The sequence below is a fragment of the Mirounga angustirostris genome, unplaced genomic scaffold (assembly GCF_029215605.1).
Source record: "Mirounga angustirostris isolate CCGP_5_RB_7025 unplaced genomic scaffold, mMirAng1.0.hap1 SCAF_13, whole genome shotgun sequence".
NCBI classification, from domain to species: domain Eukaryota; kingdom Metazoa; phylum Chordata; class Mammalia; order Carnivora; family Phocidae; genus Mirounga; species Mirounga angustirostris.
In genome coordinates, this window is record NW_026991721.1 from 23492430 (window position 1) to 23510939 (window position 18510).

The 18510-nt window shown below is 44.6% G+C and overlaps 1 protein-coding gene across 5 annotated transcripts in view; it reads right to left on the reverse strand.

Annotated features, from left to right (window-relative positions):
- Window positions 1–18510, reverse strand: part of LDLRAD3 (low density lipoprotein receptor class A domain containing 3) — a 224008-nt gene that overhangs the window by 114052 nt on the left and 91446 nt on the right. For all 5 annotated transcript variants that reach the window (XM_045893892.3, XM_045893894.3, XM_064576631.1 and 2 more), the window contains one exon: window positions 3669–3794. In XM_045893892.3, the coding sequence (XP_045749848.1) occupies window positions 3669–3794 (126 nt within the window). The remainder of the gene's footprint in view (window positions 1–3668; window positions 3795–18510) is intronic.

The window sequence follows — 18510 nt, forward strand, 5'->3', positions numbered from 1 at the left end:
TGGAATTATGTGACGAAGATGTTAAAGCAGCTATTCCAGAAAGACTCCAACAAGCCAGCAATCACACAAATTTCTGACACAAATGGAAAATAGGAGGTCTCAGCAAAGAACCCGTAAGATATAAAGAACCAGGGGCGCCTGGGTGGCTCAGTTGGTTAAGCGACTGCCTTCAGCTCAGGTCGTGATCCCAGGGTCCTGGGATCGAGCCCCGCATCGGGCTCCCTGCTCGGCGGGAAGCCTGCTTCTTCTCCCTCTCCCACTCCCCCTGCTTGTGTTCCCTCTCTCGCTGTGTCTCTCTCTGTCAAATAAATAAATAAAATCTTTAAAAAAAAAAAAAGATATAAAGAACCAAAAGGAAACTTTAAGACTAAAAAATACAGTAACTGAAATTTAAAAAACAAAAAACAAACAAAAAAGACCACCCTGTACGGGCTCAAAAGCAAATTGGAGAGGACAGGAAAAAAAGTAAACTTGACAAAAGGCTAATAGGAATTATCCAACCTGAACAATGAAAGGAAAAAATTGATTAAAAACTGAACAGAGCCTCAGGAACCTGAGGGACAATCACAAAAGATCCAAAGATGTTATTCAAATCCCATTAAGGACACAGAGTGCTTGAAAACAATCTGAAGAAAGAACAGCTGGAAAGGTCCTAAGTACAGCAAAAGATGAAAACTTACAGATTCAAACAGAACCCGACACAGAATAAACTCAAAGAAATCCCCACAGCCAGACACACTATACTCTAACTGCTGAGAGCTAGACTGGGAGAAAAAAAAAAAATCTTCAGAGCAGCCAGAAAAATGATGCATTTTCTATGCGGAAACCATTTGCTTGGCTGCAAATTTCTCATAGGAAACCACAGAAGCCAGAGGAAGGGCATGGCATTTTTAAAGCGTTTTAAAAAAGAGCTGTCAACCCAGAATTCTATATGCAATAAATATATCCTTCAGGAATGAAAGTGAAATCGTGACACCATTGGATGAAGGGAGACAAGGGGATGTGTCACCACCAGACCTGCTTCAAAAGAATGGCTAAAGGAAAGGCTTCAGCGGGAAGGGAAATGATATCGGAAGGAGACTTGGAACCTCAGGAATGAAGGAAGAGCAACCAAAATGGCAAGTCTCTGGGTAAATAGAATAACAGACTATTCTTCTCCACTGGAGTTCTTTAAAATGCATTTGAGACTTGAAAGCAAAAATGAAAATATTGCCTGTTTGGGTTCTGAGTGTATGGAGACGTACTATCTCAGACGACCAGAACGTAAAGAGATCGAGTGATAGGGTTTCTACATTCTACTTGAAGTGGTAGAGTGTTAATCCAGAGCTCTCAGTGAACAGATGGATGGCTGGTCCCAGGCATGTTCAGCCCCATCCATACCTTGTAAAGCTCCCCATCAATTTTTCATCTAATGCTTTCAGGAGCCACTGATGATCCATTTCTTCACCAGGGTTACAAAACAGATACTCTAATCCTCTCATTCTTCCATGTTAGTTAGTATTCTTCAATTAAAAAAAAAAAAAAAAAACCCTTTTCTATCTGTTGGCTATTTAATTACTCACAAGTACAAAGCATCTAGGAAAAGGAGGATAAATGCTGGATTCTCTCCTTTTATTTACCAGTTTCAAAATAGTGAATTAGAACCCAGTATTTTTAGATGTTAGATATGCTAGAGGGAAATGCTGGCTTAATCCCCAATGATTGAATTTGGAATGGATATAATTAAATCATTTAGACAATTAAAGACCAATCTCCAAACATTTAAATCAGACAGCATCTTTAATATGGCAGAGAATATGCAGAATGGTGCAATCATTTAGAATGTATGTACTAGAATGTATCACACTTGCTTTTTATTGCCATTGAATTATTCTCTAGTATGTACATATGAATATATATATATATAAAATTCCCCCCTTAGATTATAAGATCCCCATGGACAGCAGGAAGCTAAGATCAAGCTGATACACACTTACTAAAGGACTTAGTGAAATATAAAACAAGTACATCCTTGGACATCCTAAGCCAAAGGCAAAATGCTAGTAAATAGGGTCTTCCTCTTCATCACTCACAGCTTCGTTTTAAGTCACCAGGGGTTTTCAAAATCAATTACCCCTTGCCAGCCACCACACTGAACACTTTTCAGGTACCACCTCATCTAATTGCCACAACGACCCAGGAAGCAGGCTCTTGGTGTCCCCAATTCATGAGACGAGGACACCACTCTGCAAGGAGATTATAAAGCACAGCCAACCCAGCTTAATCAGGGCAGAACACAAATCTGGGGCCAGGCTTTTCAGCTCCAGAGTCATTCTGCTCAATCAGGCTGCTACCTAGTGAGTGCCTGCCTCCTCCTGCTAAGGTGGGTTTCTGCTACTCTACTCTCCATTCAGCAATCTAGCCATATTTCTGCCATCTGGGAGCCAGAAGATGAATTAAGGCAAAAGGAGAAGGCACACGGGAGAGTTATATACGATACTCCTCGTCCCCACTGCGTGGGCACAGCGACTATTCCCTGCAAAGGCATAAATAATAGGGGACATGGTCTCCCTCCTCTTCAGAGGCTTATACCAGAACCAACAGGGTAAGGGAAAGTCAGTTTCTCAAAGCAATCACTGAAATCATTACAACATGTTTTGAAAAAAAATTAATAACATAAATAACAATTACATGAATAACGACAACAATCCTAATGAATAACATGTACCTGTATATACACGTACGCATACATGCATACATACACAGAGAGAGAGGGAGGGAGGCAGAGAGACACAGAAAGGCCTGGCACAAAAAAGGCCACATCCGAACCAGGTGCCATTCTGGGCAGTTTCATTTTCCCTTATGCTTTTTCATATTTTGCAAGTTCCAAAGCCATTTGCTGGGAGAGCTGATACGGCACAAAAGGTCCCGGGGAAGAGAAGCCAGAAGGTCACTGACGCTGCTGTGTGTGAAGTGGTTTTGGATACAGAGATGCTGGCCAGGAAGGGACTGCGTGTCTCCGGGCCATGGAGTGGGAGCTCCACACCAAGACTGCTAAGAGGCGAGGGGGCGGGGGGGCAGAGAGAACAAGAGGGGGCGTGTGTCTGTCTGTGTGGTGCCTTGGAATATTATACAGCAAGTAAAAGGAACTGGGGCAGTCCCACAAAACAAGGAGAACTTTAGCTTTCTATACTATATGGGCGTTTTTTTCAAAAATATTTTCTTCCGATATATATATAAAAATACATCAACATCTTTTTAAAAATCTTTCGAAGTGGGAAGGAAAACCAGCACATCAAGCCAGGCTGTTGAGTGGGACAGTCCATCAGAGGAAGGGGCGAAGGAGCAGAGAATCAACTCTGCCCCTCATGACCTGTGGGACCCTGGCTGAGCTCCCCGACGTCCCCACACTTCAGATGCCTTATCTGTTGATGAGGACCACACACCTGCACCTGCAAAGCTATTGTCGGAGCAGAAAACAAAGTATGGCCCAGGCCCAGAGCACTTCAGAGAGTCCCCACGAAATGGGAGCTGAGCGCTTACATGTTTGCACAAGCAGGATGCGGGTAAGGAGAGAAGACACCCGAGCTCACGGGAGTGAGGAGCACAGGGAGGAGAGGGGCGGCGCCCGAGGCACCGGGCCCAGCGGAATGAACAAGGGAGGGCGGCCGGGCGCTCCTGGCACTTACTGCAGTTCTCTTCATCGCTGCCGTCGGGACAGTCCTCAAACCCATTGCACTGGAAGCGGCCGATGATGCAGTGGATGCCACTGGCGCAAGGGAAGAATGTCGGGCCGCATTTGGACTTAGCCTTGGCTGTAGGAGGCAAAACAGGACAAAAAGCAGGTCATGAGGAGCTTACGTTTTCTGACCTCTGGCATACCCATCCCACCAACTGAGCGTGCAAAGGGGTCCCTTCACATTTCCCTTGAAGTCCCCAAAGACCTCTTACCACCCGCCACCCACTGTCAACGCCCAGCCACACTGGGAGCCCGCACGCAGCATCCTCGAGGAAGGCGGTGGCTAATCCTGCTGTGCTGACATGGCCCCTGCACAAAGCAGGGCTCAGCCAGAATGTGCTGCACAAAGGAACGAACGGGTGAGCCGAGGGGTGATGGATGCAACCCACTCTGAAGGTGCTAAGGAACCATTCACAATTCATTCCCTGACTGTCAAATTAATTGTCTGCATTTAGTAAGTGTTTCCCATTCTAGGCAGCGTGACCAGAGCTTTCCGTGGATGCCCTCACTCAATCCACCCAGCAACCACCCAGTGGCAAGGTGTGCAGAAAATAATTAACACCACCGGACGGAGACGGCTACCCTGCAAAGAGGCTTGCTTGCCTGCAAGGTTGGCCCTCGCGTGGCTGACTTCCGGGAACTTGGATTTCGGGAAGGTTCGCACCATTCTCTCCTAAGAACGGCTCCCTGTGCCTAAACTGTTTATTCGAACGGTGCAGTTTATGCTGAACACCTGCTTTTCTTCTGGCAGTTTGGGATTGTGGTAGATGCTGGGCAGACAGCGCCTGCGTAACCAGCCCCCACTAAGAACCCCGGGCACTGAGTCTGTAACAGGCTTCCCCAGGAGAAAATATTTATCACACGCTGTCACAACTTGCTGCTGGGGAATTAAATGCATCCTGTACCACTTCACTGGGAGAGGACTCGAAGTTTGATCCTGGTTTCCTCTGGCCTTCACTCCATTTTGTCTTTTCCCTTTGCTGATTTTGCTTTGTGTCCTTCCACCATCGTAAGTCATATGACTATATGCAGAGTTCATGGAATCCTCCCAGCAAATCACTGAGCCTGGGGGCAGTCTTGGGGACCGCTGACGAGGATGGGTATGGTTCTTATCCCAATGTCAGAGGTGTGCTTTGAGGGGTAAAGTGACTCACCCAAAGCCACACAGTTAGAAAATGGGACACTGGGGTGAGGCCCTTGGCACTAGACTCCAGAAGCCAAGCTCTCTGCCAGTCTGTCACTTCTCACAACAGAAGCCAGACTCCAGTTCAGAGAAATTCTTCTTCCACTCCTGCTGTACAAACAGTTTTAACAGAAGCTGCTGTAACTCGGGATTGACTGAGTGTCCTGCGAACCAAACAGCCCTGCGGGGTAATGGGCTTTCCCGGGAACGGTGCCGGCTGCTCTAGCTTGTGATTACAGGGTGTAAGATCAGATCTATTGCTGCATCCCAGGTAGCAGGCCCTGACTAGCGTTGCTCTCATCTCCTGCCATAGAGGCAGGACCCATGGTCCTCAAGAAGGAAGGGACATTTCTTGGGAACAAACAGGTAGTACATTACCTTCATGTTCCTGTCATCAGGAACATGCCAACTTTGGCAAGCGTGATCCACAATCAATAGGGTTTTAAGGCCTGGGACGTGCCTAGGTTTTAAAAACTCCCAACACTTTGTTTCAGCCTGGAACTTCTGTAATGGTGCTGGTGCGCTCTTCAAAACCACAAACTTGGGAGACAGTGTCTGGGTTCAAATTGTGGCTCTACTTTTTATGAACTTGGGCAAGTTTCTAAATATTAGTGAGTCTCAGTTTCCTCATCAATAAATTGGAGGTAACATTTACCACCCAGGGCTCTAGGAAGGATTCGATGAGATAATCTATACAAAATGCTTCTTAGCACAGACCATGGTATACAGCAGATGCTCAATTAATGGTAATACTTATGCTATTTATCATCGTCATCATCAGTTATAGAATTTTAAAAATTACTTCTTGGTCTGCTAATTTTTTTTCCTGGTCGCCAAAGTTAAAAAAGATCATTATGGAAGATCTCTATGAAGTGATACGAAATGATCTCCAGGATATACTGTTAAGGGGGGGGGGGGGGAGAAGCAAAGTGCAAAAGAGTATCTATAATATTTTAACCCTCTATATGAGCAAAAGAGAGGGATATAAGAAAATCTACATGGATTGGTTCATCTGTGCAGAAGAAACACAGGAAGGACAAATCAGAAACTAAAGAGCCTGGTTATATACAGGGGGTGGAAAAGGGGTGGAAAGAATGGAGAAATGAGATTGGAACGAGGCTGCGGGATGAGTCTATATAGCTCTGAATCTTAGAACCCCAATATTTCACACACCCAAACAGTAAAAAATTAAAATCATCCACACGGATGTATGTGTGCAGACACTCAAAATATGATAGAAACAGCAAAAGTGAATGTGACTGGATTATAGATGAGTAAGCCCACCACACTGAAGGCTGTGGGGAAGAAGAGAACCAGCCTAAGTAACTCGGGAAACCGTTATTTTGCCTGGATTCCATACGGCTAAGGAAAAAGAGAATTGTACACAAATAGGGCACTCTACTTTTATTTGTCACAGGGTTATGGACTAGCAGTTCTGAAACTACTTTGTGTGTACTAGGACTGAACAAATAAGTAAATATATTGCAAATAATAACCGTGAGGTTTCTCACTCTCAGAGGAAGAAGTTAGAAATAAGGAAAGTGGAGAGGCTAAATGATCCCTGAGGCTTTGTACTGGAAGTAAAGGCATCAGTATGAAGTCAAGATTTGTAAAGATAGATAGATAGGCAGAGAGACATACAGATAGATAAGAGAGAGACAAATATTTATAGAATTTTTTTAAAAGATTTAATTTTTTGAGAGAGAGAGAGAATAGCTCGTGAGAGAGCACAAGCAGTGAGGAGAGGGAGAGGCAGACTCCATGCTGAGCAGGGAGCCTGATTCAGGGCTCACTCCCAGGACCCCGGGGATCATGACCTGAGCTGAAGGCAGACATTTAATCGACTGAGTCACCCAGGTGCCCCAAGAGAGAGAAATATTGATCTGGTGTGTGCATGGGTCAGCATACATACATATATTTTCTAGTTCCATCTGCTAAGAAAGACGAGAAGCAATACACTCCAATAGCAAATGAGCACACCCAGCACCGGATCTTGGTTTCTAAATACCATTATCCAATAAAGGGAACCAGGGCTCCTTGGAGAAGTGGTTAATTCCAGGGGGAAATTCAAGATGAACCTGGAGTGTCTTGTGTTGCCAGAGAGTAAAGAAGTGCTCAAAATATGATGGACGCATGTGAGGACACAAGAGTCAACCTGAAGGAGCTCCCCAATGGCCAAAGCTACAACACTTGAGTGACAAAATAATGACAGTTTTGGACTATACCCCAGAGAATACAATAAATATCTGTGAGTCCATCCGGCATCATAAATCATTGGATAAATAAGTAAATGGGGAAGAAGGGAAGTATTTCCTTATAGAAGAATTCCAATGGTTAAACAGAGAGTGGATGTGGGAAATAGAAAGTCCCCATTTAGCAAACACCACAGTAACTATGGTTAGAGGCAAGACCCAGCGACGGATGCTCACACGAGAGGACCAGCAGGCCTTGCTCTGGCCACCCTTTCGGGGCTGCTGATCGGCTGCTTATAGGCTTGGACATCTGAGAGCTGTTTCCTCGTAAACCTCCATTCACAACGTCACCGCAGCTTAACAATGCCTAAAGCCCCTATCACAGCATCATGCAGCTCTGGACACCTCTTTAGGGCACAGGTACCTGGGGTCCCTGCCTGGCTACGCGGGCCTCCTTGCTCCTCCAGGAGCTGTCGCCCACAGTCCCACCTCGGGACCTGCATGCACCCTGCCCGTCCCCCTCCCAGGGTCGCAGGGTCCATGCCTCCACTTACTCAGACACTGGACTGTGGACCCAGAAACTCGGACTCCCACCCTTGGTCTCTCTAGCCCTCCTTCTGCTTCTCCTTCTTTTCCTTCCTAGGAAAGGACATGACTTTGTGCTGTGCTGTTTGAATGATGACCATATACTCGTTTAAATACTTTCGTTCACCACTTTCGACGGAGCTGTACCCCACAGTGCCAACACCAGGGAATATATACTTGCTGAATGCACAGATGAGCCTGTAAAAGAGAGTGGGACTGGGTAACAGTAGCTAGCTGGCTGAATGTTGACGATGGGTTAAGCATTATGCTCTGGGTTTTAGAAATATCACCTCGTTTACTCCTCACAAAAACCCATTTCACAGATAGGAGAGCTGAGGTCCAGAGGTGAGGGCGCTTGACACTGCTAATAAACAGAGTCAAGGCTCAAACCTTGCTCTTGACTCATCCGCTCCTCTGCCTCTTTAGATATTTCTTTTTTTTTTTTTTTTTAAGATTTTATTTATTTATATGACAGAGAGAGACACAGCGAGAGAGGGAACACAAGCAGGGGGAGTGGGAGAGGGAGAAGCAGGCTTCCCGCCGAGCAGGGAGTCCGATGCGGGGCTCGATCCCAGGACCCTGGGATCATGCCCTGAGCCGAAGGCAGACGCTGAACGACTGAGCCACCCAGGTGCCCCTCTTTAGATATTTCTAAGCCCCAGTCCAGCTCCAAAGGACTAGGCTTTAGGAGACGAAGAAAAAGAATATGAGTAATTATAAATGAATTAGCTACCCTTCAATTAACCAGCTCTTTGGCCCTGCCCCCTTTTCAAGAATGACCAATGAGACCTGCTGCCTCATCAGCGGTCTCGGTCAGAGGCGGCCGTCCTGCTACGATTTACACCTGCGCCATCGGACTCCTGCTGAGGCAACCTGTGAGGCGGATCACAGCACCTGGCTGAGGCTGTGAGAGAAGCCAGCCGCTGACAGCAGTCCTCCCCTGGCCGCCGTTTCCCCGAAGGGGGGAGATTTCAACGTGAAACTCAGCAGCCCCTGGCAGAAGGTGGGAGGCCTACTATGTCTAATATCACCCTGACGAAGGTGGGCAGGGTGCCTCCAGGCCACCGATGACCTGACTTCACTGTTTTTCGAGGACCTGCTCCCTGAACTTTCCAAGGAGGCAGCTTTCACCAGTGGGAGGACAAGAACCAGCGCTCTCCTGGGGGTGGGTTTCTTTCCCAATCCGTGTCCTCTCCCTCGTTAGAGCCTGATTGTCACAGTTCTGCTTTTCACGGATCCGTAAATTTAAAAAAAATTAAAAAAATAAAAAAAAGAGATGGGGGTGCGTCAAGGGCTAAAACAGTTGCCAACTTTTTATTTTGCCAGCGAGGACACACACCAACACATCTGCGATCATCTCTGCTCACTCTTGTCCTCCACGGAAAGCCGCTTTAGCCTCCAAAAGGCAGGACAAACAACACAAGAGTCCTCGGACCAGTACTTGGGGATTATGTCAGGACTAGAGGGGAACCAGGAGACGTCCCCGTGTGGCCACGCGGTGAGGCCCGCAGAACAAAGACCCGATCCTTGCAGGCACAGCTTCGCTCAGTAACTAATTCTCACTTTTCACAAAGGAGAAAACTGAGGCCCAAGGAGGCAGTCTGAGCCTTGCCCAAAGTCACACAGCTATTTAGGATCACACTGGTCTAGAATCCAGTTCTCAGTCCCCGAGTCTAGCCTCTGTCCATTACAATATGCTTGAGGCAGGGTGCCACTGAGTCATGAGCTGCCAAATCCCATCCCGGGGATCAGATTTGGCCGAGATCCCATGAGGCTGAAAGCCCCTCTACCACGTGGCAAGAACTCTCCAAGCCGTGGAGAGAAACGCTCTGGACCAGGCATCAGGCCTGTGGCTCCCAGTCAGCCCCAAAAGGGCTCAGGGCTGCTCACTGGTCCTGGAGGATACATATCCTGGGACCTAGCAGTTATACGTTGCGGCGTCCGTGGCTACCAGCCCAGACCCTCCCCACGTGGTCCTTCCACGAGAGTCGGACAAGAGCCACCATGCCAGAGCCTCTCTGTTCAGCCAGAACAGCCGGGAGCTCGCTCATCAGACCTGCAGCATCTCTCAGGCTTTGGCAGGTATCTGGGGTCTCTCTTCCAGATGTCTGTAGTTGGCCAAATCAGCAACAGCTACGATCTCCACCCCCCTGCTTGCCTCCAATTCCTGCTCCAGGATCCTGCCAGTGTGTGCCTGTGACAGCCCGAAGAACCAGAAGCAGGAGCCTTAAGCTCTTCTGTAAAATTAACATCCTGGCTTTCATAAACTCATGACACAGTTCACTGTGAAAAATTCAAACTACAGAGAAAACGCACAAAGGTAAAAATTACCCCAAATTGCTGCCACCCAGCCAAAGCCACCGTGGACATTTTGGTAAACGTGCTCCTGAAGCATGGTCTCAAGAACCACTGTGTGCCAATGGATCGCCCTAGGACCTCATTAAAATGCAGTAGGTCTGGAGTGGAGCCTGGGATTCTGTATTCCTGAGACTCCCAGGTGATGTCAATGCTGCTGGTCCAAGCACTTCCCTTCTGAATAGCTAAGGACCATGGTCTTGTTCATTGTTCGATCTCCAATGCCCAGAAGAGTGCCTGGCGCACACGTTAATTACTGACTAAATCAATACACAGAAATTTGAGCATATAGCTTTGCTTAAATGCACCCATGAAACACGATGCTATTCGAAACTTGCTCTTGTCACTTGCCAATCTATTGTGACATCTTTTCATGTTGATAACTACGGGCCCACACTATCACTTTTACTGGCTGCAGCTACCCTGCACCCGTAAGTCCCATGACTGATGCATACTTGGGGTATTTTCAATAAACAATGCATACATAGATGCATATGTTATTCTCCCCACTTGTACAGTATCTCTTGAAGGTATAACTGCTAGGTCCCAGGATATGCATATTTCACATTTTGGCATCCTTTTGATCATCGACTGCCTCCTCCCAGAGGAACTGGTACCGTCTTCTGGCCACAGCTGGCCACAGAAACAGCCTCCGGCCCCAGATCGTCCATCGGAGATAGGCCGATTCTCCCCTGCTGGCAATGATATTCCTAGAAGCACACAGGCTGAGAACATCCCACAGTTCCTCTATGTTTATGTTAGGTTGGTCCTTCACTGCACCCGGTGCTCTATTATTCTCCATTTATCTCTGTCTCTCTTCATTTTAACATCTGTGTATTTCATTACTTTGCCAAGTAGGAGACATTCCTATCCAGTCAAGGAAACCATGACTCTTCTTTTTATCTTTTAAAATTTGCACCGGGTGCAGAGCATCAATCTCTGCTGGAATTGGTTTCCCTGGTTTACACTAATCATGGGCTAATGCAAAGTGTCCCTCCTTTCGGGAGATGCTCCTTGAGCTAACTTTCCCAGCTGCATTATCCCCTCTAAGGGCCCGACAAAGGGCAGGTTCTCACTCCAAGGACGGTCCTGCTTGCTAACATTTCTCTAGAATGTCCTGTCCTGTGAGGCAGTGTTTAACAAAGAAGGTTGTCAATGATCCTCCTGCAGAAGAATCTCCAGGGATACCTCTCCCCTAGGGGAATCTGCATTCGTATTAAGCACAGAGGATTCCAATGAACACTCACATGCGACCACCCCACCTGACAGATTCTACTGATATCTTATGCCCCAAGAACAAATGACCTCATCAGTCCTTTCTTTCTGATGTTGCCATGGCATAGACCAGCAACCACTCCAGGAATTGTGGCTACAAGGCTCCTATAGGGCCTCCTCTGCCTACCAGCCCCCGTCAACTCTAGCACTCATATCCCAGATAGCATAGGAGACACCATGGGCCTCTTGATGATCTTTCTCCAACTCAACAGGTTCTCTCTTCCTCCATGTTTACATGCAAGACACAAAATCACTCTGCTTTACATACAAAAGCTGCGGGCTCGTATTCAAATAGTTGCTGTCCTAGCAAAAAGGCCCTTTTGGAACTTTAAAACCCTCAACCAGTTCTGTCCACATTTTAAGGATTTACACTTTACCTGTGCACAACACAAAATAGGGATAAAGGGCCCAAAAAGTGTCTACTGCCCCCTCTGGACAAATAACAAACTATTCCTGAGCATCCTGTTATCTGTCAGGCACTGAGTCAGTTCTGTGGTGATTCAAACAATACTCCCTGAGAGTGGACGAAGGACACAGACAAGTCAATGAGATTCTGCATGCAATGCCAGGAGTGCTCTGATGGGGGAGCTAGAGGACACCCAATCTCAAAGTGAGTCTGAGGACAGAAAAGGCTGCTGAAAGGAAAGCAGGCCTCAGCAAAGACACTTCACATATAGCTACGGTGGAAACCGATGTAATGTTTAGACACTGAGGCCTTGCTCATTTATTCATTCCACTAATGTTAATTCACAAACTCTGTGTCATACCTGCAAAGAATAAGGATACACTGGAGACAGCTCTGCCACAGAGAAAAGTTTATAGTGTTGGTGGGACTGTTCCAAGAAGGAGGAACAGCACGTGCAAGGGTCCAGGGGCAGAAACAATGTGGTATGGGGAGAACTGAAAGGGGGTCAGTATGAACTTGTTTCTCAGATCAGTAAAAAGTGCCTGGTATGTTTTCCTTAATTAAAAAAATGTAAAACCTTATTTCTCATAAGAAATGTGCCCTGAGCTAGCTGCAATGCAGCTCACACTAAAGAGAATTATCCACACCAAAGTATAAATCAGAAAAAACATCAGATGATAAAATTCATGTAATTTGAATCAACATGCACAATGCTCCCCGCCTCCCTTCCCCAAAGCGAACGCCTACATGTAGCATCACTGGCTAAAAACTGCGCAAGAAGTAATGGATCTAAAAATGCTACTATATTCAGTCCCTTGGTTCATTTTGTAAAATGTCAAACCGTGGTTCCCTTGAAAAGTCAAACATGACTTCATGGTTGGAAGCAAGGAAGCAAAAAGAGCCTTATAAAAAGCAACAGGCTGTTTTAAAAAAGCATATGCCTGGATTCTCTAAGAAGCCTATGAGAGAAAAAAAGGTATTTCATTGTGGTCCTGATGCAGAGGACAAACACCCCAGAAAGCTAAATCCACACCTGGAATTCAGGCCTTTGCACATTCATCATTACCTGAGCAAAAAAAGCCCTTGGCTTGTTCCAGCAGTTCGACTCTGTGTGACTACTGAAGTGAACTCCAAGTTCTATCGATCAGATATTGCAATTTCTTCCTCAAACACCATATTGGCTGCTTCAGAGATACATATCGGGGAGTGAAGAGAGCAAAAGATCACAAGCTCATTGGAATGTAAATACAGAAAGAAGGCATCTAGCTGCAACAGCTTCAACAGAAGACTGTCGGATAGACAGTTTCTAAACATCTCCTCTTTCATAAGAACAGGAGGTGTGCAGCCTTGGGGCTAAGAAGTCAGAAGCGCTTAGGGTTCAGAAGCATCTGAGCTTCTATGCCCTTTCTGCCACATAATAGCTGAGACCCTGGACAAGTCACTGAACCCCCCTTGACCTCAGTGACCCTGTCTGTAAAAGGGGCATAAAGATAGCACAGATCTCATCGGTTGTTGGAAAATAATATGAGATTTTGCATGTAGAGAAAACAGCGCAATGCTTGACATCTAGTAGGGATCTGATCGTATCTTCTCCTCCCAAACATGGTCCATGGGTCTACAAACTGCTCTTCTTCCCATATATGGATGGCCCTGAGAAAAATGAGGTAGAAACCAAAATAATGTTTAGACTAAGGCCTTACTTGTTCAGTTATTCATTGCATTCATGTTAATTCTCAGACCCTCTATGCCACACATCGGACCAAGTGGGGTTGCAAAGAGAATCAAACATTCAAACATAACTTCTGCTAGCAAGCTGCTCCTAGCTAAGGAACACCTGGCCAAGAAGAAGGAAAAAAACAAAAACAAAAAAAAGACAACAAAGGGCAATAACAGATCATTGCAATGAGATGTGGTAAGTGCTTTATAAGCTGTATAAACATTTGCCTTTCAACACTGTACTGTCAAGGTTCAAATGCTGCCTCCACCACTTATTGGACATATGATTTATGGCAACTGATTTCACCTCTCTGTGCCTCCATTTCCTCATCAGGGAATGGCAATATTAATATTACCTACCGGGCGCCTGGGTGGCTCAGTCGGTTAAGCGACTGCCTTCGGCTCAGGTCATGATCCTGGAGTCCCGGGATTGAGTCCCGCAACGGGCTCCCTGCTCAGCGGGGAGTCTGCTTCTCCCTCTGACCCTCCTCCCTCTCATGCTCTCTGCCTCTCATTCTCTCTCTCGCAAATAAATAAATAAAATCTTTAAAAAAAAAAAAATAGTACCTACCTCGCTGGGTTGTTGTGGGGATTAAATGAAACAATACAATGATCGCTTAGTCTTTCTGCAGAACACAGTATTAGCTATGATGGTTAATACTGTATTAGCTACGATTACATATAGTACATATTAGCTATTATTATTTAACATGGCACAAAATATAGTATTGCATATAGTGTTTTATAATATTGCACGGCATTATTACACAGCATTAGCTATTATTATTACTGTTATTATTTATTACTACCATTTTCAAACAGTTTCTGCCCCAGTCTGGTGGGCCCAGAATGCACAGCACAAAAGAGCACCATGTCAGCTGGCTAGGAGATTAGTAGGGGTGTGTTGGTGAAGAGAGAGAGGGAAGGAACCTTCCAGGCAAAATGAATGATGAGAATAAAAGCTCAGAGCTGCGACAGGGTGGGCCCGTCTGTGCAAAGATATGGGAAGGTTTAGGGCGTGGAGACATGGATGTGGCAGGAGATGGGGGTGGGAGAGGCAGGAAGGGATCTGGACACTTAACCCAGGAGCCAGCCAGTGGACATCTTTATAAAGGAAAGAGGCAGGTCAGATCTGTTTTTTATGAAGAAAATTTTTATGGACTCACAAGGAAATGATGAGGCTCTGTAACATGGAAATATCCTCCTCACTCCCAAAAAGCCCTGAGGGAACTGAAGAGCCAAGTCTATAATATTCTTTGGGCTTTCAGGAAAAAGGGTACTATAAACAATAAGGGGATTCAAAGTGCCTGTCCTGGCCCTTTAAAATAATTTTAAGAATGAAAGGGGAAAAAAGTCAGCAAGTTTGGGATTAGGACATTATCTTATAACCTAAAGGTTTGTTTTTTGTTTTTTTTTTCAGGTTATTTATTTTAGCTATTTGCGATGCACATACATATGTGCATGAAGGTATGTTTATATGTCTCTATATATTGGAATGAAAATTCCAGAGAACCCATAAGCAGGAAACCAAGACATTCCCAACTGAGTCTTCTATAGACAGAGTTTGAGAGGAAAAGCTCTAAAAAGATAATAAATAAATGTGGGTCAGATAACTTAGCTTCCGGAGGCTTTTCACTGCTTGGAGGAAAAACTTCCTGACAGTGGATCAGAGTCCCTGGGATGAAAAACAGATGTGGGAACAGACATGCTAGAACAGACTAGTTTCCAGTTTAAAAAGAATACTTTGATAAAGGCATCATCCAAGAAAAGGTGATATCCGAAGGGCAACTCCTAAGAAATGGTGGGGGGAGGGGGGAAGGAATGAAAAAGAAAAAAAAAAGTGGAGGGAAGGGAAGGATGTGAGAATCAAAGTTCTCAGGTTTGAATAAAAATGAATAAAGGATAACCCATTCTACATCACTTTCCATCTTACTGGGCAATGAGGGACATCACCTTTGCCCAAAGAAGAAAGTTTGACTTTTCAGAGCCTCTACCCCCTCCCACCCTCTGGGCCCTTGGTAAACGCTGAGGTTTCCCTTCCACTTTCATTTCTGTGCATACTCTCTACCTTCAGACTTGTGATTTCTGATCAGCCTCCTGGAAGTGTCTCTGACAGCCCCCCTCACGTGCCCCTCCCCACACATCCACTGAAACAGAAGAAGCCTGGAGCTCAGACTCTCTCCTGGATTGTTACTGAGACATCAGCAAAGAGTGCCAGAGAAAGGCCTATGATGGAGGATTAAATGGCTGGGAGACCCAAAGAACAACAGGGCGTGCCTTCAGAGACATGAGCTGAGCAGGAGGACATCCCATCTGTCATGGGGTAACCTGAAAACAACTGCTTCAGGGAAATACTGCTTAACCCACCACAAATCTGGCTCTAGGAAAGGTTTTCACCAAAGCCATCTGGAGGTTTCCATGATGCCTTCAAAACCAGTCACGGGAGTCACATAATCCCATGGATATCACCTCTTTGTAGCTATGGGCTGGCTTTAAAAACAACACACTGACCCTCAGCTTCTAACTTATCCTATAAGAGCAGTGACTCAATCCTGACTGCACATTACAATAACCCAGGAAGCTTTAAAAAAAAAAAAAAAGAAAGAAACTATCCCAAAAATCAAGGGAGCTAGAGTGACTATACTAATGTCAAACAAAATGGAAGCTAAGATAAAAAAAAAAAAATTCCTAGAGACAAAGAAATGGTCACTCCATCAGGAAGACATAATTATATGTACCTAAAAACAGAGCCCCAAAATACATGAAGCAAAAACTGATAGAACTGAAGGGAGAAACAATATTTAAACAATAAGAGTTGGAGAACTCAGTACCCCACTTTCATAATGGATGGAGTAACCCGGCCGAAGATCAACAAGAAAAGAGATGACATGAACAACACAATAAACCAACCACATCTAACAGACATCCACAGAAGTCACGATCCAAAAGCAGCAGGACACACGTTCTTCTCAGGTGCATATGGAACATTCTCCAGCGTATTCCAAACCTATGATGTTCAGTCATTAAAAAACCTCAATAGATTTAAAAGGGATAAAATCATACAATGTATGTTCTCCAATCAGTGGAATAAAATTAGAAATCAGTAACAGAAGGAAATCTGAGAAATCCACAACTATGTGGAAATTATCAATAATTACCAATACCGAAATAACTATGTGAAAATTAGCCGTGATTACCAATACTGAAATAACCAATGAGTGGAAGAAAAAAACACAAATAAAATTAGAAAATACTTTGGGATAAATGAAAACAAAAATACAGCCTACCAAAATTCATGAAATGCAGCTAAAGCAGTATTGAGAGGGAAATGTATAGCTGTAAATGCATATATATTTTTTTTAAATCTCAAATCCACAAAAAAACCCTTTCTTTTTTTTTTTTTTCACAAAAATCTCTTAGAACAAACAACTTCAGCAAGGTTGTAGGACACAAGATGAATATACCAAAACCAACTGAATTTCTACATGCCAGCAATCAAATATCTAAACATGAAATTACTAAAACAATTTCACTTATAATAGCATTAGGAATAAATTTAACAAAAGAAGTACAAGATCTGTACACTGCAAATTATAAAATACTCTCCAAAGAAATTAAAGAAGAATTAAAGGAGACACCCCATATTCAAGAATTAAAGATATCCCATATTCATGGATTAGAAGACTAAGTAAGACAGCAATACTCTCCAAACTAATCTACAGATTCAAATGCATATGGATCAACAGAATAAAATTGAGAGTCTAGAAATAAACCATCACTTTTACAGTCAATGGATGCTTGACAAGGTGCCAAAAAAAGTCACTAGGGAAAAAGACAGTCTTTTCAACAAACGGCTGGACAACTGGGTCATCCACATGCAAAATAACGAAGTTGTACCCCTATAATTCCATACAATGGAATGGTATTTGTTAATTAAAAAGATGAAGTACCGATGCATGATCCCACATGGATGAACTTGGAAAACATCACGCTAGGTGAAAGAGCTAGACACAAAGGCCACATCGTATGTGACTCCATTTAATGTTCAGAATAGGGAAATCCACAGAGACAAAAAAAAAGAAAGTGGCTCCTAGAGACTAGGGGAGGGAAGAATGGGGTTTCTTTTGGGGGTAATGAAAATGTTCTAAAATTAGGCAGTGGCAAGAGCTGCATACCTCTCTGAATACAACTAAATAAAGAAACAAAGCTTTCTAAGAACTTCTGAGATCCAAGAGAGTGGTGACATCAGAAATGAAAAAAGTTGCTCTTTTCCAGGAAGATACTAAATTGGCCAAATTCCTGCCCAGTTCTTCTGGTTTGCTCCCCAGGCAACATGTGGCAAGACTGGGGGTGGGATGGGGCACCTGGCTGGCTCAGTAGGCACAGCATACAACTCTTGCTCATGGGGTTGTAAGTTCGAGCCCCATGTTGGGTGTGGATATTACTTAAAAGTAAAATCTTTAAAAAAAGTACTGTGGGTGGGAAGGGAGGAGTGAGTGCTGCTGACCTCCAGTGGGCAGACCAGGGAAACTACTAGATGTCCCATAATGCACAGGCCACTCCCCCCACCAAATAAAGAATTATCTGGCCCCAAAATGTCACCAGTTTCAAGGGTGGAGAACCCTATACTAGGAAAAAGTCAATCCTGAACTTTTGCCTTTTCTCATTTAAAGAAAGAAATAACTCTCTATTAATGGTGAAGAACAAAACACAAAGGGTTAGGAATCAAACGGAACCTGGATCCAAATCCTGATTCCGCTCCTTCCCAGAACTGAGACCCTGGGCAAATTAACTAACTGCCCTGGGATTTACTCCCTCATCTGTAAAATGGGATGATGAAACCGACCTTACAAAGTAGTTGTAAGGATTAAATGAAAAGATGCCTGGTATCAGTAAGGGCTAAGAGCTTTTATTACTATAATTATTGTTTTTTTGTGAAGCCCCAAAGTGGCTTAGGACCAAGAAATGGGTGACTGGGTCATCGTAAAATAGGATGATTTTCTCCAGGAACAATGAGTATATAAATTAGGACATTTTATGAGCTAATAAGCAATTGAGACATAACCGTTGACATTCTTCA